Consider the following 21777-nt stretch of genomic DNA (forward strand, 5'->3'; position numbering starts at 1 on the left):
TGTAGCATGCCTGATAAAGCATAATATATGTATCTAGTTGCATGTAATTATTTTGTCTGGTAAGATATGGTTGAAATTGATTATTATATATACTAAACATTATCAGGCATGTTTGCACAATGGGGATTTTCTGACATACAAAATATCCTAACAAATGAAGGGATAGGAATGTATGTATCATTTTATTATTATTATTTTTAAATTGGAGTATAATTTCTTTACAATGTTCTGTTAGTTTCTGCTGTAGGAATGCATAATATGTTATTAACTAATTTTCAACAAACTCTTCCTAAGGCCAGCTTCCAGCTGAATGGCTTTAATCTTTGGAGGAGAATTCAGAAGATGCGATGAGACCTCAAGGTCCTAATTTTAAACACCAACCAGCACTTTTTGGAGATTTGATTAGTGTTATTAACATCTTGCCAGAAATATAATTTGATTTCACCAGCTTTAAAAGCAGTGCATGGGGTGCTCCATTAAAATATTCCTATTATCCAATATGTAAGAATTCATCTTCCTAGCATGGACCCATGACTAGAATGAATTAAATGAATCATTTCCCTACATGTCTGTACAACTCTAACTGTGGACACACAGACAAAACATATTCACTCCAGATCTGAAGGGACTCCTTCTTTTGAATAAGGCCTGGGAGGTCTCATGCAGGTTAGGGGTGGGGAACCACAGGTTAGGAGCCAGCACCCTAGAGGCATTTGACCAGGGAATCCACCCAACTGCTGTCCTTGAATTCAGGTCCTACAGAAAAGCCACATCCTGCAGGTAACCTTTCATGTCAGCCCCAATCTCTTTTTCTGCCGTGTGACATTTATTTGACCAGGTTTTGCCATAGCTTGAGATTGTTCTTCCATTTCTCTGTGGCTGACTCTTTGTGACCCCGTGGACTGTAGCCCACCAGGCTCCCCTGTCCATGGGATTCTCCAAGCAAGAATACTGGAGTGGGTTGCCATTTCCCTTTCCAGGGGATCTTCCCAACCCAAGGATCGAACCCACATCTCCTGCAAGTCTCCTGCATTGCAGGCAGATTCTTTACTACTGAGCCACTGGGTTTCCACGTAACAGGCAGAGGCAGGACAAAGTCGGCCCCTTGCCAGCTGCCACTGTCCCAGTTTAGGTCTTGTGGAAGCCTCTCCCTGGGCTCCACAGACTCTCCTGCCTCGAATCCATCTACTTGCTCTTCTTAGAGTTGCATCCTCTCACTTTTCTGCTTAAAAACTTTCAGTGGCCAAGTAAAGGCCGGGCCCTTGGCCTCGGAATCGGCATTTAAAGTCTTGCACACTCCACGTCAAACCTATGCTGTTACCGCTCCCAGACACCGGTGCTCTAACCAACTGGATTGTTAGTTTTTCTCCACGAAGCTTCACACTTCCCCATCTTTGCACATTTGTGCTGTCATTCCATCTACCTAATGATGACGCTTTAAGGGACATGCCGATCAAGTCCTTGTGGAATTCAGAGGGTAGGAAAAGAAATTCTAGCTGCAGGGGTTCAGGGAAAGACTCAGAATATAATTGGGCCTTCAAGGATGTCATTAGGTAAGCTGAATAATCTCCATATATAAATGAAGAAACTAAGATTTAAAATATATTTACTTGGAAATTATTTTCTCCCCTTTTGAAACAGAAAAATATTAATAATAAAGCAATGACAGGATGATGTTGTTGTCATTCAGCCACTCAGTCGGGTCTGACTCTTTGCAACCCCGTGGACTGCAGCATGCCAGGCTCCTCTGTCCTCCACTCTCTCCCAGGCTCCTCTGTCCTCCACTCTCTCCCAGAGTTTGCTCAAACTCACGTCCATTGAGTAGGTGATGCTATCTAACCATCTCATCCTCTGCCGCCCCCTTCTACTTTTGCCTTCAGTCTTTGGCAGCATCAGGGTCTTTTGTAATGACACAGTAGAATACCACAATAATTCCAGGGAGGGATATCAATCTCTACTCTCATTTTATTAATAAAATTTCTTATAATATGAAAAAAATGAGATAATCCATCTACTACACTATGGACCTCGCTTCTTTTACTGGACACTCTGAGATTAAATTGGCGTCAATATAGGCGTCTATAGATTTATACATTCTGACCTTCTGTTAGTGGACTGAAACTGAATGGCTTATATAGTACCTTCATTTTCATTTCTGATTTCCCTTGTCACCGTGCTACTTATGAGATGAGCGGCAGAGGCTGGGGTTAAAGACCAGGGCCGTGATTCACACAAAAGCAGCCCTGATCTGCTTCACCAGGACTAATGACTAATTCCTTTCCACTTCTCATCTTAGTTCTCATCTTACTTGCACAGAAATTATTCATAATTTTCAGTCTACTCACTGGGTATAATATTACATAGTCTATTAATAAATAGTTCTATATCATAATTAATATACATCAACTTGTATATAGTTTCTAAATGTGACCTGGCTATTACATAATTAGCTTGAAGCTCTGCTCAGATTCAGCCCGTCTCCCCAACTTGGAATTCACCTCGGTTTGAGCTGCATTAGCAGAACTCCTTCATTTTTCCCTAAAGCAACAGGGCTTGTTGTTATTGAGTTTCACTTTAGAGATAGTTTTATCTGTGGAATAAGTGACTTTCATTCATTTGTAATTATAGAGAGAGGCAGTATAGCAAGGTGGTTAAGAGCACATTCTAGCAAGACAATTTATTAGATGTTTAACTTTGACTAAGGTAGTTAACCTTGGTTTCAGGTCTACCATCTATAAAATGAGGACAACGATAATCATAACACTATAGTCAGACTGAGCAACTGAACTGAACTGATCTGATAGTAAGGCTGTGTGTATCCCATACATATGTATTCTTTCTCATATGATATAAAATATATGATATATTAAATGTATTATATGAGAAATCATTTAGAATAGTATCTTGGACATCTACATAATTTGTAAATAATATTATTATTAGGTATAACTTGTATATTAAGGCCCAAAGAACTTAACTGAAACAGGAGATAGCTATTGGTAAATTTGCTTATTGTACTTTTGTTCTTATATCTACTCCCAGAGCTAAATAACCAAAACAATATTCTTTATTTCCCCAAAGTATTTGGGTTTTGTTGTCATTTAATTTGAAACTCCAAGTCTAAGTTCAGTTAAAACTTTCACTGCTGGCATCCTGATTAAGCCCTGAGGGTAGAATTTATAAATGTGTTGGTTCATCTTGACTAGCCATGGGGTGACATATAAAGGAACTCTGGGCTGGAGGAGCCGTCATGGGGTGTTCTGGTCTCTCTTCTTCTATGAATGACTTGTATCTAATTACACATACCTATGAGAGTTGAACTATTTGAACTGACAGTTGGTCCAATGAACTAGAATACTGTGAAAACCCTACCACATGTTTACATTGCTCAGTTGTGTCTGAGTCTTTGCAACCCCCTGGACTGTAGCCCACCAGGGTTCTCTGTCCATGGGATTCTCCAGGCAAGAATACTGGAGTGGGTTGCCATTTCCTTTTCTAGGGGATCTTCCCAACCCAAGGACAGAACCTGGGTCTCCTGCATTGCAAGCAGATTCTTTACCATCTGAGCCACCAATGTAAGCCCACATTTTTTGTGTTAAGAACAGATGACTCAGTGAAGAAAAGGAAGAATCTTCCCTGACACAGAGATTCCCCTGGAGAATGGAATGGTTACCTCTATCATCTCATGCTTTGGGCCTAGCATGGCAGCTAAGGAACCACAGATGTGCCGAAGCTCAAGAGCTGGAAGGGACCTCAGCGGCCATCCAGTTCTCATCTTCCTTTCACAAGTGAGGAAACAAGGTTCATTTTGTTTAAATGACACATAATTCACATCCATATGATTCAATGTAAGGTTAAAGGGTGAAATCTTAATAAGATGAAAACTTGCCATTTCATAGTCATTAGAAATCTCTCTGAATTCTGAATTCCTAGGCACTAAAAGAATTTTCAAGTTCTTTTGTAGTGGCTCCGCTCCTTGAAACTTGTTGAAATACTTTAAGAGTATCATATCTGAGAATTTATGTTTACTACTAGTTCTTTTTCTGTTATGTTCTTATGAAAGAAGAACTTCATCGAGAGCCACTAAAGGATTTCTCTTCGTCATCACTGAAGTGAAGTCCAACAATGATTATACCTGATAAATTGCAAAGCACAGAATCTAGGATTCTTGAAGCTACTGTAAAGTACTCCTGTAATTTTAGTTTTTTGGACTTAATTGAAGTTAACTTATTAGTTCCTTTACCAGTCACACTGTGCTGAAAAGTGATATATTTTAGTTTTTGAACAGCTTACGCCTCCTCCCTACACAAATACATAAGCTTTATAGGCACGTGATCTCTCAGTACTTTTCTACCAAATGGGGCCAAAAAAATCACTAGGTTGCAAAAATATTTATGATACAGGATCAAGAATTTATCATAATAAAGGGACGTAACCTAAAACTCCAAAGTATTTCTTTATCTTGATTTCCTTTCCATTCCCAAGAAAGAGCTCTCTGTATGAAAAGCGCTTAACTTGCCATAAAAATATAATGTTAAATTCCACTGTAACCAAAACTATATTCCACTTGAAACTTGTTTTCTTATGAACGGACCTTACAGCAACACTTCTGTCAAAAATCACAAAAACATAGCTCAAGAAGGCTAGACTTAGACATAAAAGAAACATTTCCAGTTCCCCTACTAAGAAGGACCAAGTGAAAAGGGAGCTTTGAACCTAATAATGGAAGGACGCACACTGTCTCTCCCTTCTCCTAGCCTATCATTTGAAAAAAAATCCTCCAGCTAAGAAACTGATGTGATGTTCTTTGTTACATCTGTTTGGAAGCCGAGCTGGCTCTCCTGAGAGGGAAGCTGGCCTGTCGAGGTGGTGAGTGATGAGCTGAAGTGCTGTCACTAGCTGGCATTGCCTGAGTGCCCACCTGGCCTCTCTCCCCTCCCGCCTTTGTTCTTTTCTGCTCTATCACCGTTCAAAGGACACGGGGGGAGCTCACAGATTTTGCCTTCGTTTCTTCATTCAAGGGCACTCACACCTATCTTTCCAGTGATGAGACCTACAGCTCAGGCAACACTTATTAACTTGAACAAGGAAGGAAGTGTGAATCAGCCCTTCCTGCCTGCAGAATAGAGTTTGGAATCTGCCATTTATACCCAGACATGATTTTTCCCAATTTCTTCCATTCCCCGGGACCTTCCCTCCCCTTCCTCCTATAATTCTTGTCGTCTTTTATCAGTACAGTCGATTTTGTTAAAAACAAAACAAAACAAAAAACCAAAACACTATACTAAGAACAAAATCAAAACAGCTCGTCTGTGAAGGGAGCGCATGCGCAATCAAGTGTGTGTGTGTGTGTGTGTGTGTGTGTTTTCCGGGCAAGCGAGAGTTGACGCTCATACTCCTCTCCTGGGACCCTGAGCGCACACGTTTGCAAGTTGGTTGGCTGGGGTTAGGGTTACAGTCAGCCCGTGACGACAGGGAACAGCCAACTGGCCCTCACTGAGAAATAGTCCATCCATGGTCTCATTGGCACATGCATTAGACCAAAAGAATTAAATGCCCCTTTATCGGTTATATCCAGCCTTTGTGAACTCGGTGGGTAGGTACTCTGCTTCCAGTACCATCTGGCTCTCACTTGGGAACCAAGTGAGTGTGAGGAGCACATAAGACCAAGGTGAAATGTTAACCAGAATCATTCAGACCTCAAATTTGACACTAAGGGAAAAAGGGAGGCTTTCCTGAGAGGAGAATGTTTCTTTTCCTCTACAACAAATAACAGGGTCTGAATGAACTGAATCCAAATACAGCCAGTTTTGAAGCACCCCCAGGCATGCTTTTCTCTCTCTCTTTTTTTTTTTTTCCTGCAACAATTCACAAACCACTGGATACATGATGCTGTACTAAAAGGAACGTAAGCCTGTCAGGTTAATTACACAATATTAGGTACGAAAACAAACAGTGCAACACAAAACATAGCTACATCATTATTTGCAGTAAATGTTAACTCTAAATAAGTGCAACCTGTCCATAAATGCTGGCTATAAACTAATCAAAAAAATAAAATTTGATGGATAAACATGAAAAAAAAATTCTCACCGAGAATTTTTTTTTTAAATATCAGCACTCATTTAGAGTTCGGGATTTGTGAAAGAAAGCTTTAAAAGGAGCAAACCTGATTGGCTGTGGCTGTTGCTGCGAAGGGGACACTTGTTGCAGGAGTTGTTGCTGCAGAGACAGTGGCTGACGTAGCGCTGTGCATCATGGGTACTTTCAGGAGGGGAACCATGGGAGCAATGAACAGGAGGGTGTAGCATTATGGTAATAGAAGTGGTATTTTGGCATGGTGAATATCAGAGCAGCAAGCCATCATGGGTTAAACCAGCAGATGGCATGCAATCACAATGCAAAGCAAGGAAGCATGGGAGAGAAATAAAAAAGGGAAAATAGCTTATTACAAGTACAATTAAAGGAAGTTTTAAAACATAATCAGTGATTCCCAGAAAGGCCAAAGCAGATTACTTTGGTTGATGTATTTACAAACATTTTTACTTCTAGCAATAGATCATTCCCAATTCACAGCCTATGGTGCCTATAATGAAGGGTGCTTCTAAAAATGCAAAACGTAACGTCAAAATTAAGTAAGAGTATATGATATTCATTTTTTAATCGTCATTCTAAAACATCGAAACCTCAATATGTAGGCCTAATTTGGCAAGTCAGAATTTTCTTGGAATGAATTGCAGTTAAATTGAAATTTGGGGGTCAATTTGGGGCCGCCTGTTTGAACTGGAATTACTGGGGATTGTGGTTTATTTGGGTCCATAAACAGTGAAGCAAAAATTATGGCCTTGATGTAAATTCTAACACAGTCACTGTGAAATAGACAGGCAAATTTTACCAATGTTTATTTTTCTTTACTGTAAATGGAACTAATCCATGTGTCCTTAAGACAGATTTTTGAACCAAGGCTTTGGGAAGTGTGGGGATAACTTATGTATGTATTATTAAAAGTTAACATCTACGGGGATTGTAAGGCACAAATACTCATTACAAATAAATCAACACAAAATCAAAAAGTATAGTAAAGCAAGGCAGTTGTGACATTTGTTTTCAAAATACATCCATTTATAATCTTTTAAAATAAGTACTTCTGGGAAACTCTGATAACTCTAACACACAGCAAAGAGGAGATAAAGGCACACCACATGAAACTTTAAAACATTGATGAAATTAGCCTGCCTCTCTGATAAAGTAAGCTTTTTCTCCCCCTTACGCTAAAACCGTATAAACTCTAAATAGAAACAAAATACAGATCATTAAAAAGCAGACTCGTACTTGTGGTTTCATGTCTTGTAGTGGTTGCTCTAGTCACATTAAAACGGTCATTTTCTTAAGTCTATGAGTACATTTTAAAACCTACACGTTAACTCTAAAGCCAAATAAGCCTTCGGATCTACCAGGTCCTACAGCATCTCTACCATCTCTGAACTCAATCTCGGTCACGTGCAGGTATTGAACAAACTACAAAAGACAAATAAAAAAGGTTGGAACCTACCAATACTGGGAGCGGGAGTCATGCACAAAACTGACCCTGCGTGTCATGCAATGGTAGGTGGGGAAAAAGTGAATAAAGGGAAAGAAACAGGTTAGCGGTTTAGAGTTAACATTCAAAGTGAGATCGAAGCACAACCAGAAATAAGTAGGGTTAGTTAACACAGTCCTGCAGAGTCATTCACATTTTCAGTGCGGACACAGATATATCTGACTTATTTTAAGCCGACAGTCTTCACTGCTTTTCACACTATGGATTCATCTCCATCGACATGATTCTATATAAGAATGACATGTGATCATGCGGCGGTCTCCTTTCTCTAAGACCTCACGGTATCTTAACAGACATTCTCCAGTTCCTCCTCCGAGGCAGGAAGTGGGTATTTTACAGATGAAAAATCTGAGGCATAGTAACTACTCCAAGGTCATGCATCGTGGGAGTCAAGGGTAAGGCTAGAAATAGAAATCTATTCCTAAAATCCAGGTCAGGTTGGGTATTCACAAGATCACGCTGACCTTATTGCATCAAGAGTTTGCTTGTGTGATTGTAAAACGTTTTGTGTCAATGACAATATGAAAATAAAAACAGTAATTAAGATTCTGTACCCTCCAAATCAAAGGGTTGTGGGTCGGGTGAATTTTAGATTGCTGCTTGAAAGCCCTTAATGTAAGAAGAGGATCCCCTGACAGGCTGACCAGGATATGTGTGACCTATTTTCTGTTATGAGATTCATTATGATAAAGGAGCAGTGGCTTCCAATAAAACTAAGCACTGCTTAGGCAGACGCAAGTTTTGCCTTCTGCAGAGGCAAAACTGCAGAACTGGGGCTGGGACAGGACTGGGGTTAGGGGGGTTGTTATGGTTGCTACTACGTGATCCCTGAGGGGTACCTTTGACGAAACTCCTAGGAAACCTCTAGGTGGGTAGAAAGGAGGGAGGAGGGGGTAGATTTCAATCCTTCCCTGGGAATAGCTGTCTTAACCTGTGGATGGTCTTATTAATACACTTGAATCAGAAAACTGACCATGAATATAATGCATGTTGTGGAATACCAATAAAAGAACGGTATTGAAAAGAATCATCTACTTCTGGTTCAGCTCCTTGAAAATCAAGGTAATGTAAGGATTTAGATAACTGAAGATTGGGTGTCAGGTGGCCAGAGAAGTAGTTTTTAATCAAAGTAGGTATACCCACCTAGGATTTTACAACTGCCTTCTGAGACACCAGATGAAGAGACTCTGAGATGTGTAGGTCTTTATTCTCTCTGCTGAACTGATCACACCTGAGGGAGACTTTTGGCCTGATCTGTATTTTGATCAGGCCAATATTAATAACTAGTCAGAAGAAGAGGCTATTTAACTGGGCTCCTCCTGGATTCCTCAGCAAACATGTGCTAATATATCCAAATGGAAACATACATACAAGCATCTCCAAATCCTGTTCATGACACCCTAGCTTTCTCCAGCCCTACCTTTCTAACCTTTTTCACAATCAAACTTCTGGAAAGTTACCTACACATCCACTTTCACTTCCTTGACCCCATCTATTCTTCAGTCCTCTCCAGTTTGACTTTCATTTTCACCTCTCCACTCAAACTGCTAAGTCATCAAAGAACTCCGTATTTCTGCAGTCAGTTGGAGCACTTCCATCTTCATCTAACCTCCTGAGTCACGGTAACATTTAGCACTTGGCTGCTCTGTAATAAACCACTCTTTTCTCTTTCTCTTGGATTTTCTGAAGACACAAACACACACACAAACACACACACATACAGACACACACTCTATATCTATACACTAGAGTTTTTAGGGCTCAGACTGATTCCTTTTCATCTACTCTACACTTTTCTTCTAGTATATCATTCATTCCATGGTATCATTCAATGTAGGATTTAAATATAATCTACAAGTTCAAGGTTTCCAAATGTATGTATCCCTCCCAGATTGTTCCTCTGAGTTCCAGGTCATTCCATCTAACTGCTTATCCAGCCTTTTTACTTGGGAGATCTCACAAGCATCTCAAATTTAATACACTCAAGCACTTCCCACAGCAACCGTTTCTGCACCTCCAGACGTGCTAGATGGGACATATCACCGTCCACGTAGCAGCTGTAGCCTAAACTGAAAGCTCTTTTGGATATCACTTTCCCTTGTGAAATTCCCTGGTCCAACTCACCAATCAGACAGAGCAATTCTGCTTCTAAAATGCACCTTCTGTTTGTCTGTTGGTCCATCTCCACTGCCACTTCTCAGCCTGATCACCATGACATCTGGGCTCGGATATGCAGTAACATCCTAGCTGGTCCTCCTGCGTCCATTCTCACCCCCATTTAGTCCAGGCTCCATTCTGCTGGTGGAGCAAACCTTCCCCAGTAGAGGTCTGTTCACGTCTCTGCTGCACATGACTCACTGCCTTCTCATTGCTTTTAGTATAACGGTTCCCATGGTCTAGTCTTTGTCTGTCTGCTCAGCTCATCTTATACGCCTCTCCCCCCAGCACCAAGCTCCAGACAGATTAGCCTCTCATTTCTCTGAACCAAATTCATCACATGCTTGGCCTGCCTTTGGGCTTCTCCCAAGCCCTCTGCCTAAAATAATCTTTACCCCATTTTCAAGTCTTAAGGTATATGTTGCCTCTTCCAAAAACTGTTCACTTGTTCTTTTACCTATCTTCACATGCCACTGAAATCAGTTTCCATTTTAAACCTTATTCAACTCTTTACTTTTTCATTCATTATACTCATAAAATTTCTGATTATACATTTATATGGCTACTCATTGAAATCCACCTCTCCTCTTCCACTGTAAACTCTGGAGGGCAGGGTTTGTGTCTGTCTGCATCTATGGGGTACAAAGTAGGTAGTCAGTTAATTGAGTGAATGTTCTCATCTACCAGTGAGTGTGTTGGGAGCAACTTGTTCCTAAAATTCAGTTTGTGAATGATTTCAAAGTCAACTATGGCTGGATTCAAAGTTACTCCTTTAGAAATTTCACATTATTCTTTCACATTCCAACATGGATGGGCTTCCCTGGAACACACACAAATGTCACGGGGTTGCAAACCATCAACGGCAGCTCCTGCAGCCACACTGGGCTGGGCTGGGGAGGGGGCGGGGGTGGCAGCTATCTTTTGGTCTCAGTTCAGGATGTGGCTGAAACGCTCAACCAAATTAATGTGATGAGCATCTCTATGGGGCCAAAAGTGATGCAAACATTGTGAAAGTTGCTCAATCGTATCCGACTCTTTGTGACCCCATGGACTATACAGTCCATGGAATTCTCCAGGCCAGAATACTTGAGAGGGTAGCCGTTCCCTTCTCCAGGGGATCTTCCCAACCCAGGGATCAAACCCAGGTCTCCCACAATGCAGGTGGATCCTTTATCAGCTGAGCCACCAGGGAAGCCTGATATGAAACTTTGAAACACATAATTTTTGTAGTGTGTGGCTATCTTACTCAATGTCAGATTCTTCTCCTGATGTTCTTTCTAAGCCCCATCTCTGCCTTTTCACCCCACTGTCACCCTCCCCCCACCAACACAGCCTCTCCAGTACATCACACTAGAGATACAATGGACAATTTGTTATTCCTCAAACGCACTCTTCCCAATCCATGCTCTTCCCCCTGCCTGGGATGCTCTTCCCCAACTGCTAGAATTTTCCTCTCAAAGTCCTAAGGAAATTTCTCCTCCTTCGAAAGTCTTTCTTTCCAAAGTGAGTCTTTCTTGCTCCACGTCGTTCATCACCACCACCTACTGCAGATCTGATAGCCAAATATATTGTCTCTTTCTTCTTCACTCTCAAATCCCCTAAGGTGCTTTGCATGATATTTGACTTTTGGCTTGTTTTGAACTCCTCTGTATGCTCCTATTCCTTTGGAACCCAGAACAGACCATGTGTTCAAGAACAGCTTGCTGAATTAAATAGGATAAATACATTCTGCTGTGGTTATATACATAGCGCTTCCACTAAACACTGACCGATCTTTCATCAAGATGTGTGATAAGCTTATGTAAGAGGATGGTTTCTGATCATTAGGGAATATCTGCGCTAGCACCTCCCTGTTCTACTTACTCTGTATTTCCAACTTAACGAAATAAGTCAATGAGGGAGTCAGTGGGCCACCTCTGTTCCGACTGGTAGAAGCATTTCCCTAAGGCATTAATTTTATCAACAAAGACTTCTCAAACATCTTCTGCTTCAGTTGCACAAGTATTTCAAGTCTAGAATCTCTGAGTAGGATTATCGGGACACTTCCATGAATCATATATCCCACTTGGCAGCATACGCACAGCCTCAGTTTTCCCATCTGCAAAATGCAAATAATTAATGCCTGCCACTGGCAGAACTATCCTGAAGAGTCATGTGATAAGAACACTTACAGGAACTCAGAATAAACCTGTCAGAGAAATGCCAAGAATTATCATGCTGCTATTTTTGTAAGTGTGTGTGGTTTTTGTCACTTTCCTAACAGCAAAGAAAAAAGTATAACCACTAGATTAAAATAATTCCTATCAAAAAGGAAAAATCCCACCCACTGCAAATGTGCTAGGGTATCAACCAGGGTGATAATTATATTAGCATGGGTTTGGGGAAGAATCCCATACTTTGCATAATATTTTATATTAGTATCTCCCCAGCCTGAAGGCAGAGTTCCTAAAATTCAAAGTCGTATTGTATCAATGGGAGAATTTTAGCAGTATATTAAAAACTTCATTGCGAATGACCTTTCAATAAAGCCTAACTTCCAGGAGAACATAAACAGTTTTTGTTTCATCTTTATGATAATTGTTAATGTATTTATAGAAAAATCAGTTAGTTAAAAAGTAATGAGCCCTTCATTTCCCAAGTTTAAAAAAAAATTTTGAGCATCATCAAAAAAAAGTTTTGAGCATCATCATTTAATTTGCAGGATTTAAAACAACAATGATTAACAAAGACTGATTATCATCATTATCATCGTGAATTAGGCTACAAACGTGGCCTATGAGAAAGAAAGCTGAAATAAAAACTAGAGGAAAATAAACACTAATTTTCTGTTATGGAATTAACTGGGGGACGGACTATGCTTGTGTGTGTGTGTGTGTGTGTGTGTGTGTGTTTGCACGTGCACTCAGTCGTATCTGACTCTTTGAGACCCCATGGACTATAAACCGCCAGGCTTCTCTGTCCATGAAATTTTCCAGGCAAGAATAATGGAGTGGGTTGCCATTTCCTCCTCCAGAGGATCTTCCCAACCCAGAGCTCGAACCCGAGTTTCCTGCCTCTCTTGCACCGGGAGGCGGATTCTTTACCACTGAGCCACCTGGGAAGCCCAGGACTATGCTAAAATCCTTTTAATAAAATTATTCTTTCATCATTTAAAAGGAACATGTGAAAACTTCACAGAAGTTGAAATACACTTCAGAGCATGAGATCCACATGTCTGTTCACTATATTTATATCATGTTACAGTTGTAAATACTTCTAAAGCACAGAATCAAGTGGGCTAGGACCCACTGTTCGGCTCCCAAAGCTCTCTCAATGGAGGGCTGCTGGACATGCTTGAACAGTTCTTAAAGAGTCCAGCAGAGGGCAGAAGGGCACAACCACACAGCCAGCGCAGCCTCTGCGCCCTCTCCGCAAGGGTCTCACCAACTCTAATCAGGCCACGGCAAAAAGGGGATGTTCTTTGTTCTTGCTTTGGCGGTCTTTACGTGGTTTCCAGGTGAAATATTTTTAAGTGAGAATTCTTCCAGTGATTTGACAAAAAGAGGAAGAGTTAAGTATGGGTTCGAGGCCTTCAGTCTTTTGCACGGCTTAGCTCCAGGGTTTCAGAGGCATTCCCAGAAAATGGTGGTGGTATCACTAACCAGTCTTCAGAAACAGACTTGCCTTTTTCTGTTTTCCCCCTCAGTATATTCTTCCACATTTTTTTTCTCCCTTAAAACATCTAGTGATGAGGTCTATAACATAAGACCCTTGGAGAAACCACACAGATCCAGATATGCTACAGTATTTGAGAAAATGGGTAAGAAACCTGAAAAGTCCACCCAAGTGGATTGGGATCAGTATGCTTCTTTATGATAAAATTGTTATTCATCTGTATTGACCTTTAAGTCACTATCATGGGATGAAAATTTTGACTTCAAATTAAGAATTCAATGGACAGTCTACTCACTAAAGCTTAAGTGACACCTGGTTCTTTTTTAAAAAAATTTTTTTTTGATCCTCTAGCAAAGTTTATTTTGCAAATATTATCCCTGCGTTTAGCTCAGATTAAAAGGTCAAAACCCCAGCCATTTATGGTGACTGTGTTTGTATATGTATATAGGTCTGTGGTCGGGGAGGTGGGTAAAAATATGGAGGAGGGTTGGCATGTATTGTATTTTTGCTTCTTCACTTTTATCTGATGTTTTACTCCAGACTCCAAAAGAGGACTCTGGCCTCCACATATGGAAGCTGGCTGGTGTCATGTCATGTAAGTCAAACTGGTCTCAGGGTAACTGGGTTCTAGGTCTTTTTCTTATTAGTCTTGCCACCTTGGGAAGTCACTTCACATTTAGGGGGCCTCAGCTTTCTCATCTGTAAAACAATCAATTGGATGCGGAGATCACTAAGAATCCTTTAACCTTCAAGAGTCTATGATTAATGGAATTCATTTCTTAGTAGAATGACAGTTAAAGCACCTTAGCACCTACTATTATCAGGCATTGGCTTAGAAACTGAGGATAAGAGGTCTCTCTATTTGTGAACTTGGTGGAAGTTGAGAAGGATGGCAAAAGAGATAGAATGGATGTAAAAATATGAGTAGAGGGTTGCTTTAATTTGAATAGCCTCATTTTGTTTTTTTGGTTTTTGATTTTTTAGTGCTCTGAATAGGAATAGAAAAAAAAAAGGTTAGTATTTACTGGAATTTCTATTTTTAGGTCATTCAGGGTTAATGACAAATTTCAATTGTCACACATAAGAGGTCTTCTTTACATAAACAGTTTTACACAGTTTGTGTAAATACGAGAAACCCAAAGCCCTACGTGCTATTTGCTTCTCATGGGTTCAGTCGGTCACTTAACTCTACAGAATATTTGGCTTTAGAATCCTAACCGTCTTTAGCTATCGTCCCAAGCAAGGTAAGTTATCTAGATAGCTAGGACAAGGACAAGTCTCAGGCTGTATTGATCGTACCTCTGAAAAAGCAAACTAGATGCCACCAAACAGCTTAAAGGAATGAGAGAGAAAGCACATGACCGAGGGCACACGGACACAGGACTCGGGCGGTCAGGGCACGTACCTGTGGGGATGAAGGCGGCGTGCGGCTGCAGCTGGGCGCTGCCGAGGGCCTGCTGGTAATGCAAGACGCTGGGGCTGAACACGCTGCTGGAGCCGCTGCTCTTCTCAAGCGCTTGTCTCTTTGGTAAAGGGTGGAGAGCACCGGGAGGGAAGGCCTGCGAGTGAAGGACCGGACAAGACATGTATGACTCGACGCAAACACACCTTCCGTGTCCACAGAGACCATCAACCGCCACACACGTTTAAAAAAGGACAGCTAAGGAGATGCCTCTGCCATGCACCTTAATGTAAACAGCGGCAATGTCGGATGAGTGAGAACTTGTTATTGAGAGCGAAAGCATGACTTCGGTAACCCCAAAACGGTAGCATCTTAACTAAGGAAAAGAAAAACTATCAAGCAACAACAGCGAAAAATGACTTCAGCTTTTAAAATGAGTTCAACTATTCTAAGGGGCGGAGGGGAAGGAAGCGTTTGTGTTATTAATATTAATACCTATTCTTTTCTTTAACTAAAAATGGCAATTTCTTGAATTTCAAGGTTAATTAGGATTATCGTGAGCATTTTTTTACGAGCCAAGTGATTTAAATTTGCTTCACTCTTTTGGAAAAGGTATTAAAATTTGTTAGGATTAATTTATTCCACATATTACATATGAAAATGAGATGGCTAAACACCTTATTGAATTTTTCTCATTAATTAAACATAATGATTCTTTGCAACCGATATTTTACAAGTAATACAAATCTCGATGGTTCTCTGAAAAGCTACATGCAAAGCGAAAGGTGAAAGGTCAAAGTACCAGGTCTACAGATGCTTCGAGAGGTCGCTTCATTGCTTTGGCAGTCGACTGAGTCTTTTAATAACAGGCAGCGAGCACATGATGGCAGTGGGCCAATGGGATTCAAGCGAATTAACATACAGGTAAACAGCAAGCAGAGGTGCATCATGGGAACGGCATTGCATTGTGGATAGGTGAGAAGGAAAAAAATATTCTGAATGCAATATACAACGTACAAAACACTAGGCATGCACAACAACAAAAATGTTCTCTAAAGAAATGAATATTACACCTTAAATTAGTATTGAAGCAAAAATGCATCTACTATACCTTAGTTAAAAGCATATAAGAGAGTAAAATATAGATGTTTGAAATTCAGGAAAGTTAATTAAAACAGCAGCTTGCATACACACCATAAGCATTTTTATATTGCTTCAGAAAAAAATGCAAAACTTTCAAGGGCCACAGGATTGAAGAACTTCTGATAAGTTAGTTTTCAAATATAAAATAATGAATGTACTATGTATAAGATCCAAGTTGAAAAAAAAATATGTCTTTAACTTTTATAAAAGTAAGTTGTAATGATGATCTAGCCTAACAAAATGAAGTGGCAAACTGAGACAAACAATTCAGGCAAAAAAATATTCAAACACAAGATTATTTAGGCAAAACAGTTTGGGTTTGGATCTTAATTTTTTGTCTGAATTATGCGGATAATTGTCTCAATTTTTCTCTTCACTCTGCTAGTGTGGATCTGGCAATATGCAATAAACTTCCAAACTTAACAAGTTTTGAATTTGAAGAGTAGGTTTCTCAAATTTCCATTTCATTCCACCGTATGGTTTCTAATGACTAACTTATCTTCCATTCTGTTTTCTACCACATTTGAAATTTTTTCAATTTATAGTAAACAACTTACCGGGATTACACTAAGAAAATACCCTTTGAAGGGTATTTGGTGTCCTCGGATATCAAGATAATTTTATCAAATAATTCTATTCGTACTTTTAACTATAATCAGTGACCAACCCACTTAATGAGAGGTGGAACTCTTGGCTAGAACAGGTACAATAGCTAAAAATAGCAAAAACAGCTAAAAAATAGCAATGAACTGCTTGGAGTATAAGTAAGATAATATCTTTATAACTTATAACCATCCTTTGGGCAGATAGTTTCATTTAAACAGCTGAAATAATAATAAGTAGTGATTGATTTAGACCATGATGAGAAAATCTTCCTGCTCCTTGATAATTGTTGTAAGAAATCTAAAAATTTTATGATGGAATTCTATGAAAATAAAGTCAAAGGGATAGCTCCAATGCAAAAAAAAAAAAAAAAGAAATGAAATACCCCTTTTCTATGTTTAGCACAATAGGTAAATCCCCAAGGTTTGTATAACAAATAAAAAATGTTTTATTCTAAAGCTCTGAGTTGCAACTATGGCATTTGGAAGAAAATGGGATAGTATTTAACCCTTAAAATGGGAACAATGAATGACATTTTCCCTGGCCAATAAAGAGCTGTTCTTCATCATTTGATGTTTCAGGATTAAAAGTATGAAAGTGACAGGAGATAAAGGGCTAAGGGTGAGTTGGGGGAAAAACTAGAAATAAAGTGGAAAGGACTGTAGGGAGAACACAGGTTTAGAATGGCCAGTGGAAAAGATGTTTTGGAAGGCAGTCTGGATAGAGGCCATCACAGAGAAAATCACCGTTCTACAGGCAGAACTGTGAACATTTGAAAAAACCAACAAGATTCAGAACAAGAAAGCTTTGAGTATTCTTTCCTCCAATGTCAGTTTGCCATGATGTAACTTTCATGACACCACTTGTATTTAAAATCTTTTATTCCAATATATTTTTACATTGCTAGATAATGAAATTTTTTTTTTTGCTTACATTAGCCTATATTAACTACATAAGGCTACATAGCCTGTTCTCATAGAGTGCGCTAACAACATGAACTGGATGAAACAAAGTGAAAGTGTCAATCATTCAGTTGTGTTGGGACTCTGCGGCCCCATGGGCCGAGGCCACCAGGTTCCTCTGTCCATGGGGTTCTCTGGGCAAGAATATTGGAGTGGGTTGCCGTTCCCTTCTCCAGGGGGTCTTCCCAATGCAGGGATCGAACCTGGGTCTCCCACAATGCAGGCAGATTCTTTACTGTCTGAGCCACAGGGAAGCCTATTAACTGGATGGTTAAACTCAAAATCATTTTGGCCCGGACTTTCTGGATTCCATTCTTGATTCACTTTTTCAATCCTTGGGAGGTGAAGAACACACCTACTCCTGGGTTGATCTTTTCTGATATGCTAATGGGAGAGTGATTATGTCTCCAAAGGCTGGTGCTTATGAACAAAATTTTGAACAAAAGATCATTTAACGAAGTCTCCAGGTAGAAAAAAGAGATATTAAGTATTTCTCCCTAGGATAATCACCTGAAAGGTTAATATTCTCTTTTTTCCAATCCTCATTTGATGAAATGTAATTTCCACAGAAATTATAATAAACTAGGAATTCAAAGAAGCTGAGAGCTCTGAAGTGAGCTGGACACTGACAGCATCTCTTTCTACCACTCGCTTGAGTTTATCTTTACTAGATCTTTCCTTGTCTTTTCAAGGAAACACGCAGCTCCTGGAGTGGACATATAAATATCTTGCACATCTCATGCTTTGAGGGACACGTGTGGAATGTATTTTAAAAACTGTATGGGTGAATAATCATGTTATAATGTGCCTTTGTAGTACACAGATGTTCTGTTTTAGAGGATAACATGTGACTGCAGCCATATGTTTACCTATATTGAAAGATCTTCAGGCTTAGAGCAGACCTTAGAGATCCCCAAGGCCAGTGCACCCTGGGAGCTTCCTTAGACACCTATGCAGAGAACCAGATTCTCTTTAATTGAGCCCCTACTATGGGCCAGTTACTGAATATCCATTCTAGCTGGCCTCACCAGCATTTCTGATCCTCTGTCCCCTCTCCAAGCCTTCTCTATAGCGTGTGTGCATGCAGCGAGGTGTTTGATTTTCCGGATCAAGGAGCAAGCCAACCCAGTGCCAGGCCTTCAAGGTAAAGACCAAACCTGAGGAGTCAAGAAACGTGGACGACAGTAACCAGAGCTGCCACTTCAATGCAGAAGAAAGGGATATGGACAAGTAGGATGGAATGCAAAGTTCCTGAACATGTTTTCCTGACTAGCTGATGGCAGCTGGTCTTGTTTCCTTTTACAAAATAAATATCTCCTGGTGCAGCCCCATTTTGGTGTGTGTGTGTGTGTGTGTGTGTGTGTATATATATAGAAAGACTGTTGTCTTGAAGACCAGATACCCTTTGTGTTAAAATTACCAAAGAGAAGCTCTGACTTATTTTCACATTTGAAAAATTCTGGTGAGGATGATGCCCATGTTTTAAGAGGTATTGTACAAGTATAAGGCTCTAAAGGAAAGAGATGCCTCTTTTTCTGGACTCAAAGCTTTGAATTCATTTTCAGGGTCCAATTAATCAAAAGAAGCAGAAATTCCTGGACAACAATAAAAACTACACTACAGAAATTCTTGGAGCTCAGACATGGAACCCAGGTGAATGGAATACTAATTTCTGGCTGCAATCATCACTCCCATTCATTCTCTTAAAGAAATAAAATAATTGTTTTTCCTTCATAGTGCTGAGTAATCTTGTTACTAGAGTAAGAAGACTTTGACTTCATCCAACTGCAACTGGTTTCAAATGAGCCTCTGACTTTCAAAAGACACTGCAGATTCAGTAATTTTCACGTCATTGTCAGAAAGAACCTGATGCTTTTGTTCTGAATCTACATTCCTTTGGGTTGTCTTTGACGATGCTGCAAGACCACCTGAAATATCAGAACTCCAAATCTGGCACAGTGTAACAATCGAGGAAACTGTGGCAACTAAACATACTGACATCCACTCTAACAACCTTTGTGCATCTTGATGAGAAGGATGGGAAACTGCACCAAAGAAGGGCACACAGCGTCGTAATTTAAAGAAATCGGGCTGTGTGCATAAACGTAAAGGCCATTTCTTCTCTCATCTCCACCAACCCAGGTCATCTACCACTGACTTATTCTAGGTACACTGCTCCTTCCATGATTCAAGAACATACTGACTGTAGATGTTAGGACTGCTACTTCCAGGTAGTGTGTGTTGTGTTAGTTGCTCACTCTTATCTGACTCTTTGCAACCCCACAGACTGTAGCTCGCCAGGCTCCTCTGTCTATGGAATTCTCCAGGCAAGAATACTGGAATGGGTTACCACTCCCTTCTCCAGGGGATCTTCCCCACCCAGGGATCAACCCAGGCCTCCTGCATTGCAGGCAGATTCTTTACCCTCTGAGCCACCAGGGAAACCCACTTCGAGGTAACAGGCAGATAAATCAAGGCTCAGACAACTCAGATAAATTCAGGGCTCCGCGCTAAAGGTCACTATTAGTACCAAGGAATAAGGACTGATTTTTTCGTAGTTCCAGAAACAGGACCCCATGATGCATTTCTATCACATCATGGAGGACCGTTATCCCTGTCACTAACTGAAAGTCAAGCTCCCTGAGGGCAAGGAAAACTGCCTAATTTATTTACTCCATCCAGCAAGTGCCCGATGAACGCCCGGTCTCGTGGGTGATCCAGTGTCTATCATACATTAAAACACAGACGTCAAGCCAGAGAGCTCACACCACAACAGATGAATTCTAGAAGCCAGTGTGGTGGCGCTCAAAAGGCCCTTGCCTAGGCCACACCCAAACCAATAAAATAAGAAATCTGGGGGGAAGTGATTACCCTTGGAAACTTTCACGTGCCCTCAGGTAATCCCAGACTACAGAAGCCCGGCTAGTGCAGTCCACGGGGTTGGAAAGAGTCGGACATGACTTAGCTACCGAGCAACAACAACAACGTGTTCTAGGCAGGTGCTTCTCAAACGTTACTATGTATACAATCCACCTGGGGATGTTTGAAAATTCAAGTCCTGATCCCAAAGGTCTGGGGCGGGGCCTGAGTCGAGCTGTGACAAGCTCCCAGGGGTGCTGGGGAGGCCTGTGTCTAAGAGACAGGACAGTGACTCAGGAACTTGGGGCTAGCTTCCAGGCCTTTTATTATTCTTATTTTTCAAAGCACCATCCATTCAGCTCCATCTTCATGTTTCATGACTTGATGTTGTGCATAAATTTTCTTTTAGGGAGAGAGTGAGTTTGCAGCATGGCCTTTGTAATAAGTAACAAGAAGTGGGGAGCAAAAAGATGGGGGCAGGGGCTCCCGGCCCGGGTCCATCCTCCGCCCGGTTCTCCTCTCTCCCCGGCTCCGGGCCGCCTCGCTGGTCCTTCCAGCCGGGTCCCGCCCGCGTCCGCGCTCAGAGAGGCGCGCTGGGTTTGGGGAAGGGGCCCTCGCACCCGCCCCCGGCTTCCCTGCGCCCGCCTGAGGGATTTACTTATTGTGCTGCGAAGGGAAGGAGGGAGGAACGGAACAGAACGAAAACGAAACGGGCGGGGCGGGGCACCACGACAGGACGGAGGCAGCGGAGCAGCGGGGGCGCCAGCCGGCCCCGCTCCCGGCGGCGAGGCGCGCGTGCGCGTGCCCGCGCGGAAGGCGCGGCTCCGGGCGCGCGGGCGCGCGGGCTTCGGGGAAGGTGCGCGGCGCGCGCGCCCCACTTACCATGACTGTGGCCGCGGCCGCGGCTGCCTGGGCGGCCACCGCGGCCTGGTTGGCTTGGTGCTGCGCAGCTTTGATTTTGGCCTGCAAGTGTGCAGGAGGGTGAAAATATTTGCATTTCTCCCTCATGCAACGCCCCTTTATGTAATCCATACAAACGGTTACGGTGTTGTCGTTTGTGTCGACCATGGTGCTGTCGGCGGGGTGTGCAAAGCGGCAGTCGGTCTCTCCCCGGGCACAGTTCCCTCGCTGGAACTCCCTGCAGACCTAGGGCACGGGGAGAGCACACGATGGGGTAACACAAAAAGACGAGGAGCAGATGCGTTCCCTTTCTTTGAATGCTGGCTTTTGTGCCATTTCCAACCAACATTCGATTATCCAGAACCCAAGTCACTGGAATCCCGGGCAAACTGTGATCACTCGAGTTTTGCTTCGCCCTGTTTTCTGGGGTGAGAATCTGTACTGACCAAGTAAGTCAAAATCTACACTTTAGCTAAGTTAACAGAGAAAAATCAACA

At 41.5% G+C, this 21777-nt stretch overlaps 1 protein-coding gene across 7 annotated transcripts in view; it reads right to left on the minus strand.

Annotated features, from left to right (window-relative positions):
• Positions 1-21777, minus strand: part of MBNL2 (muscleblind like splicing regulator 2) — a 164822-nt gene that overhangs the window by 21865 nt on the left and 121180 nt on the right. For 2 of the 7 annotated variants that reach the window (XM_043477894.1, XM_043477895.1), the window contains exons 5-7: positions 21263-21526; positions 15616-15669; positions 14817-14970 (exon numbers count right to left, since the gene is read on the minus strand). In XM_043477894.1, the coding sequence (XP_043333829.1) occupies positions 14817-14970; positions 15616-15669; positions 21263-21526 (472 nt within the window). The other 5 variants (XM_043477896.1, XM_043477897.1, XM_043477899.1 and 2 more) reach the window with 5 other exon arrangements.

Source organism: Cervus canadensis, chromosome 9 (genome assembly GCF_019320065.1).
Source record: "Cervus canadensis isolate Bull #8, Minnesota chromosome 9, ASM1932006v1, whole genome shotgun sequence".
NCBI classification, from domain to species: Eukaryota; Metazoa; Chordata; class Mammalia; order Artiodactyla; family Cervidae; genus Cervus; species Cervus canadensis.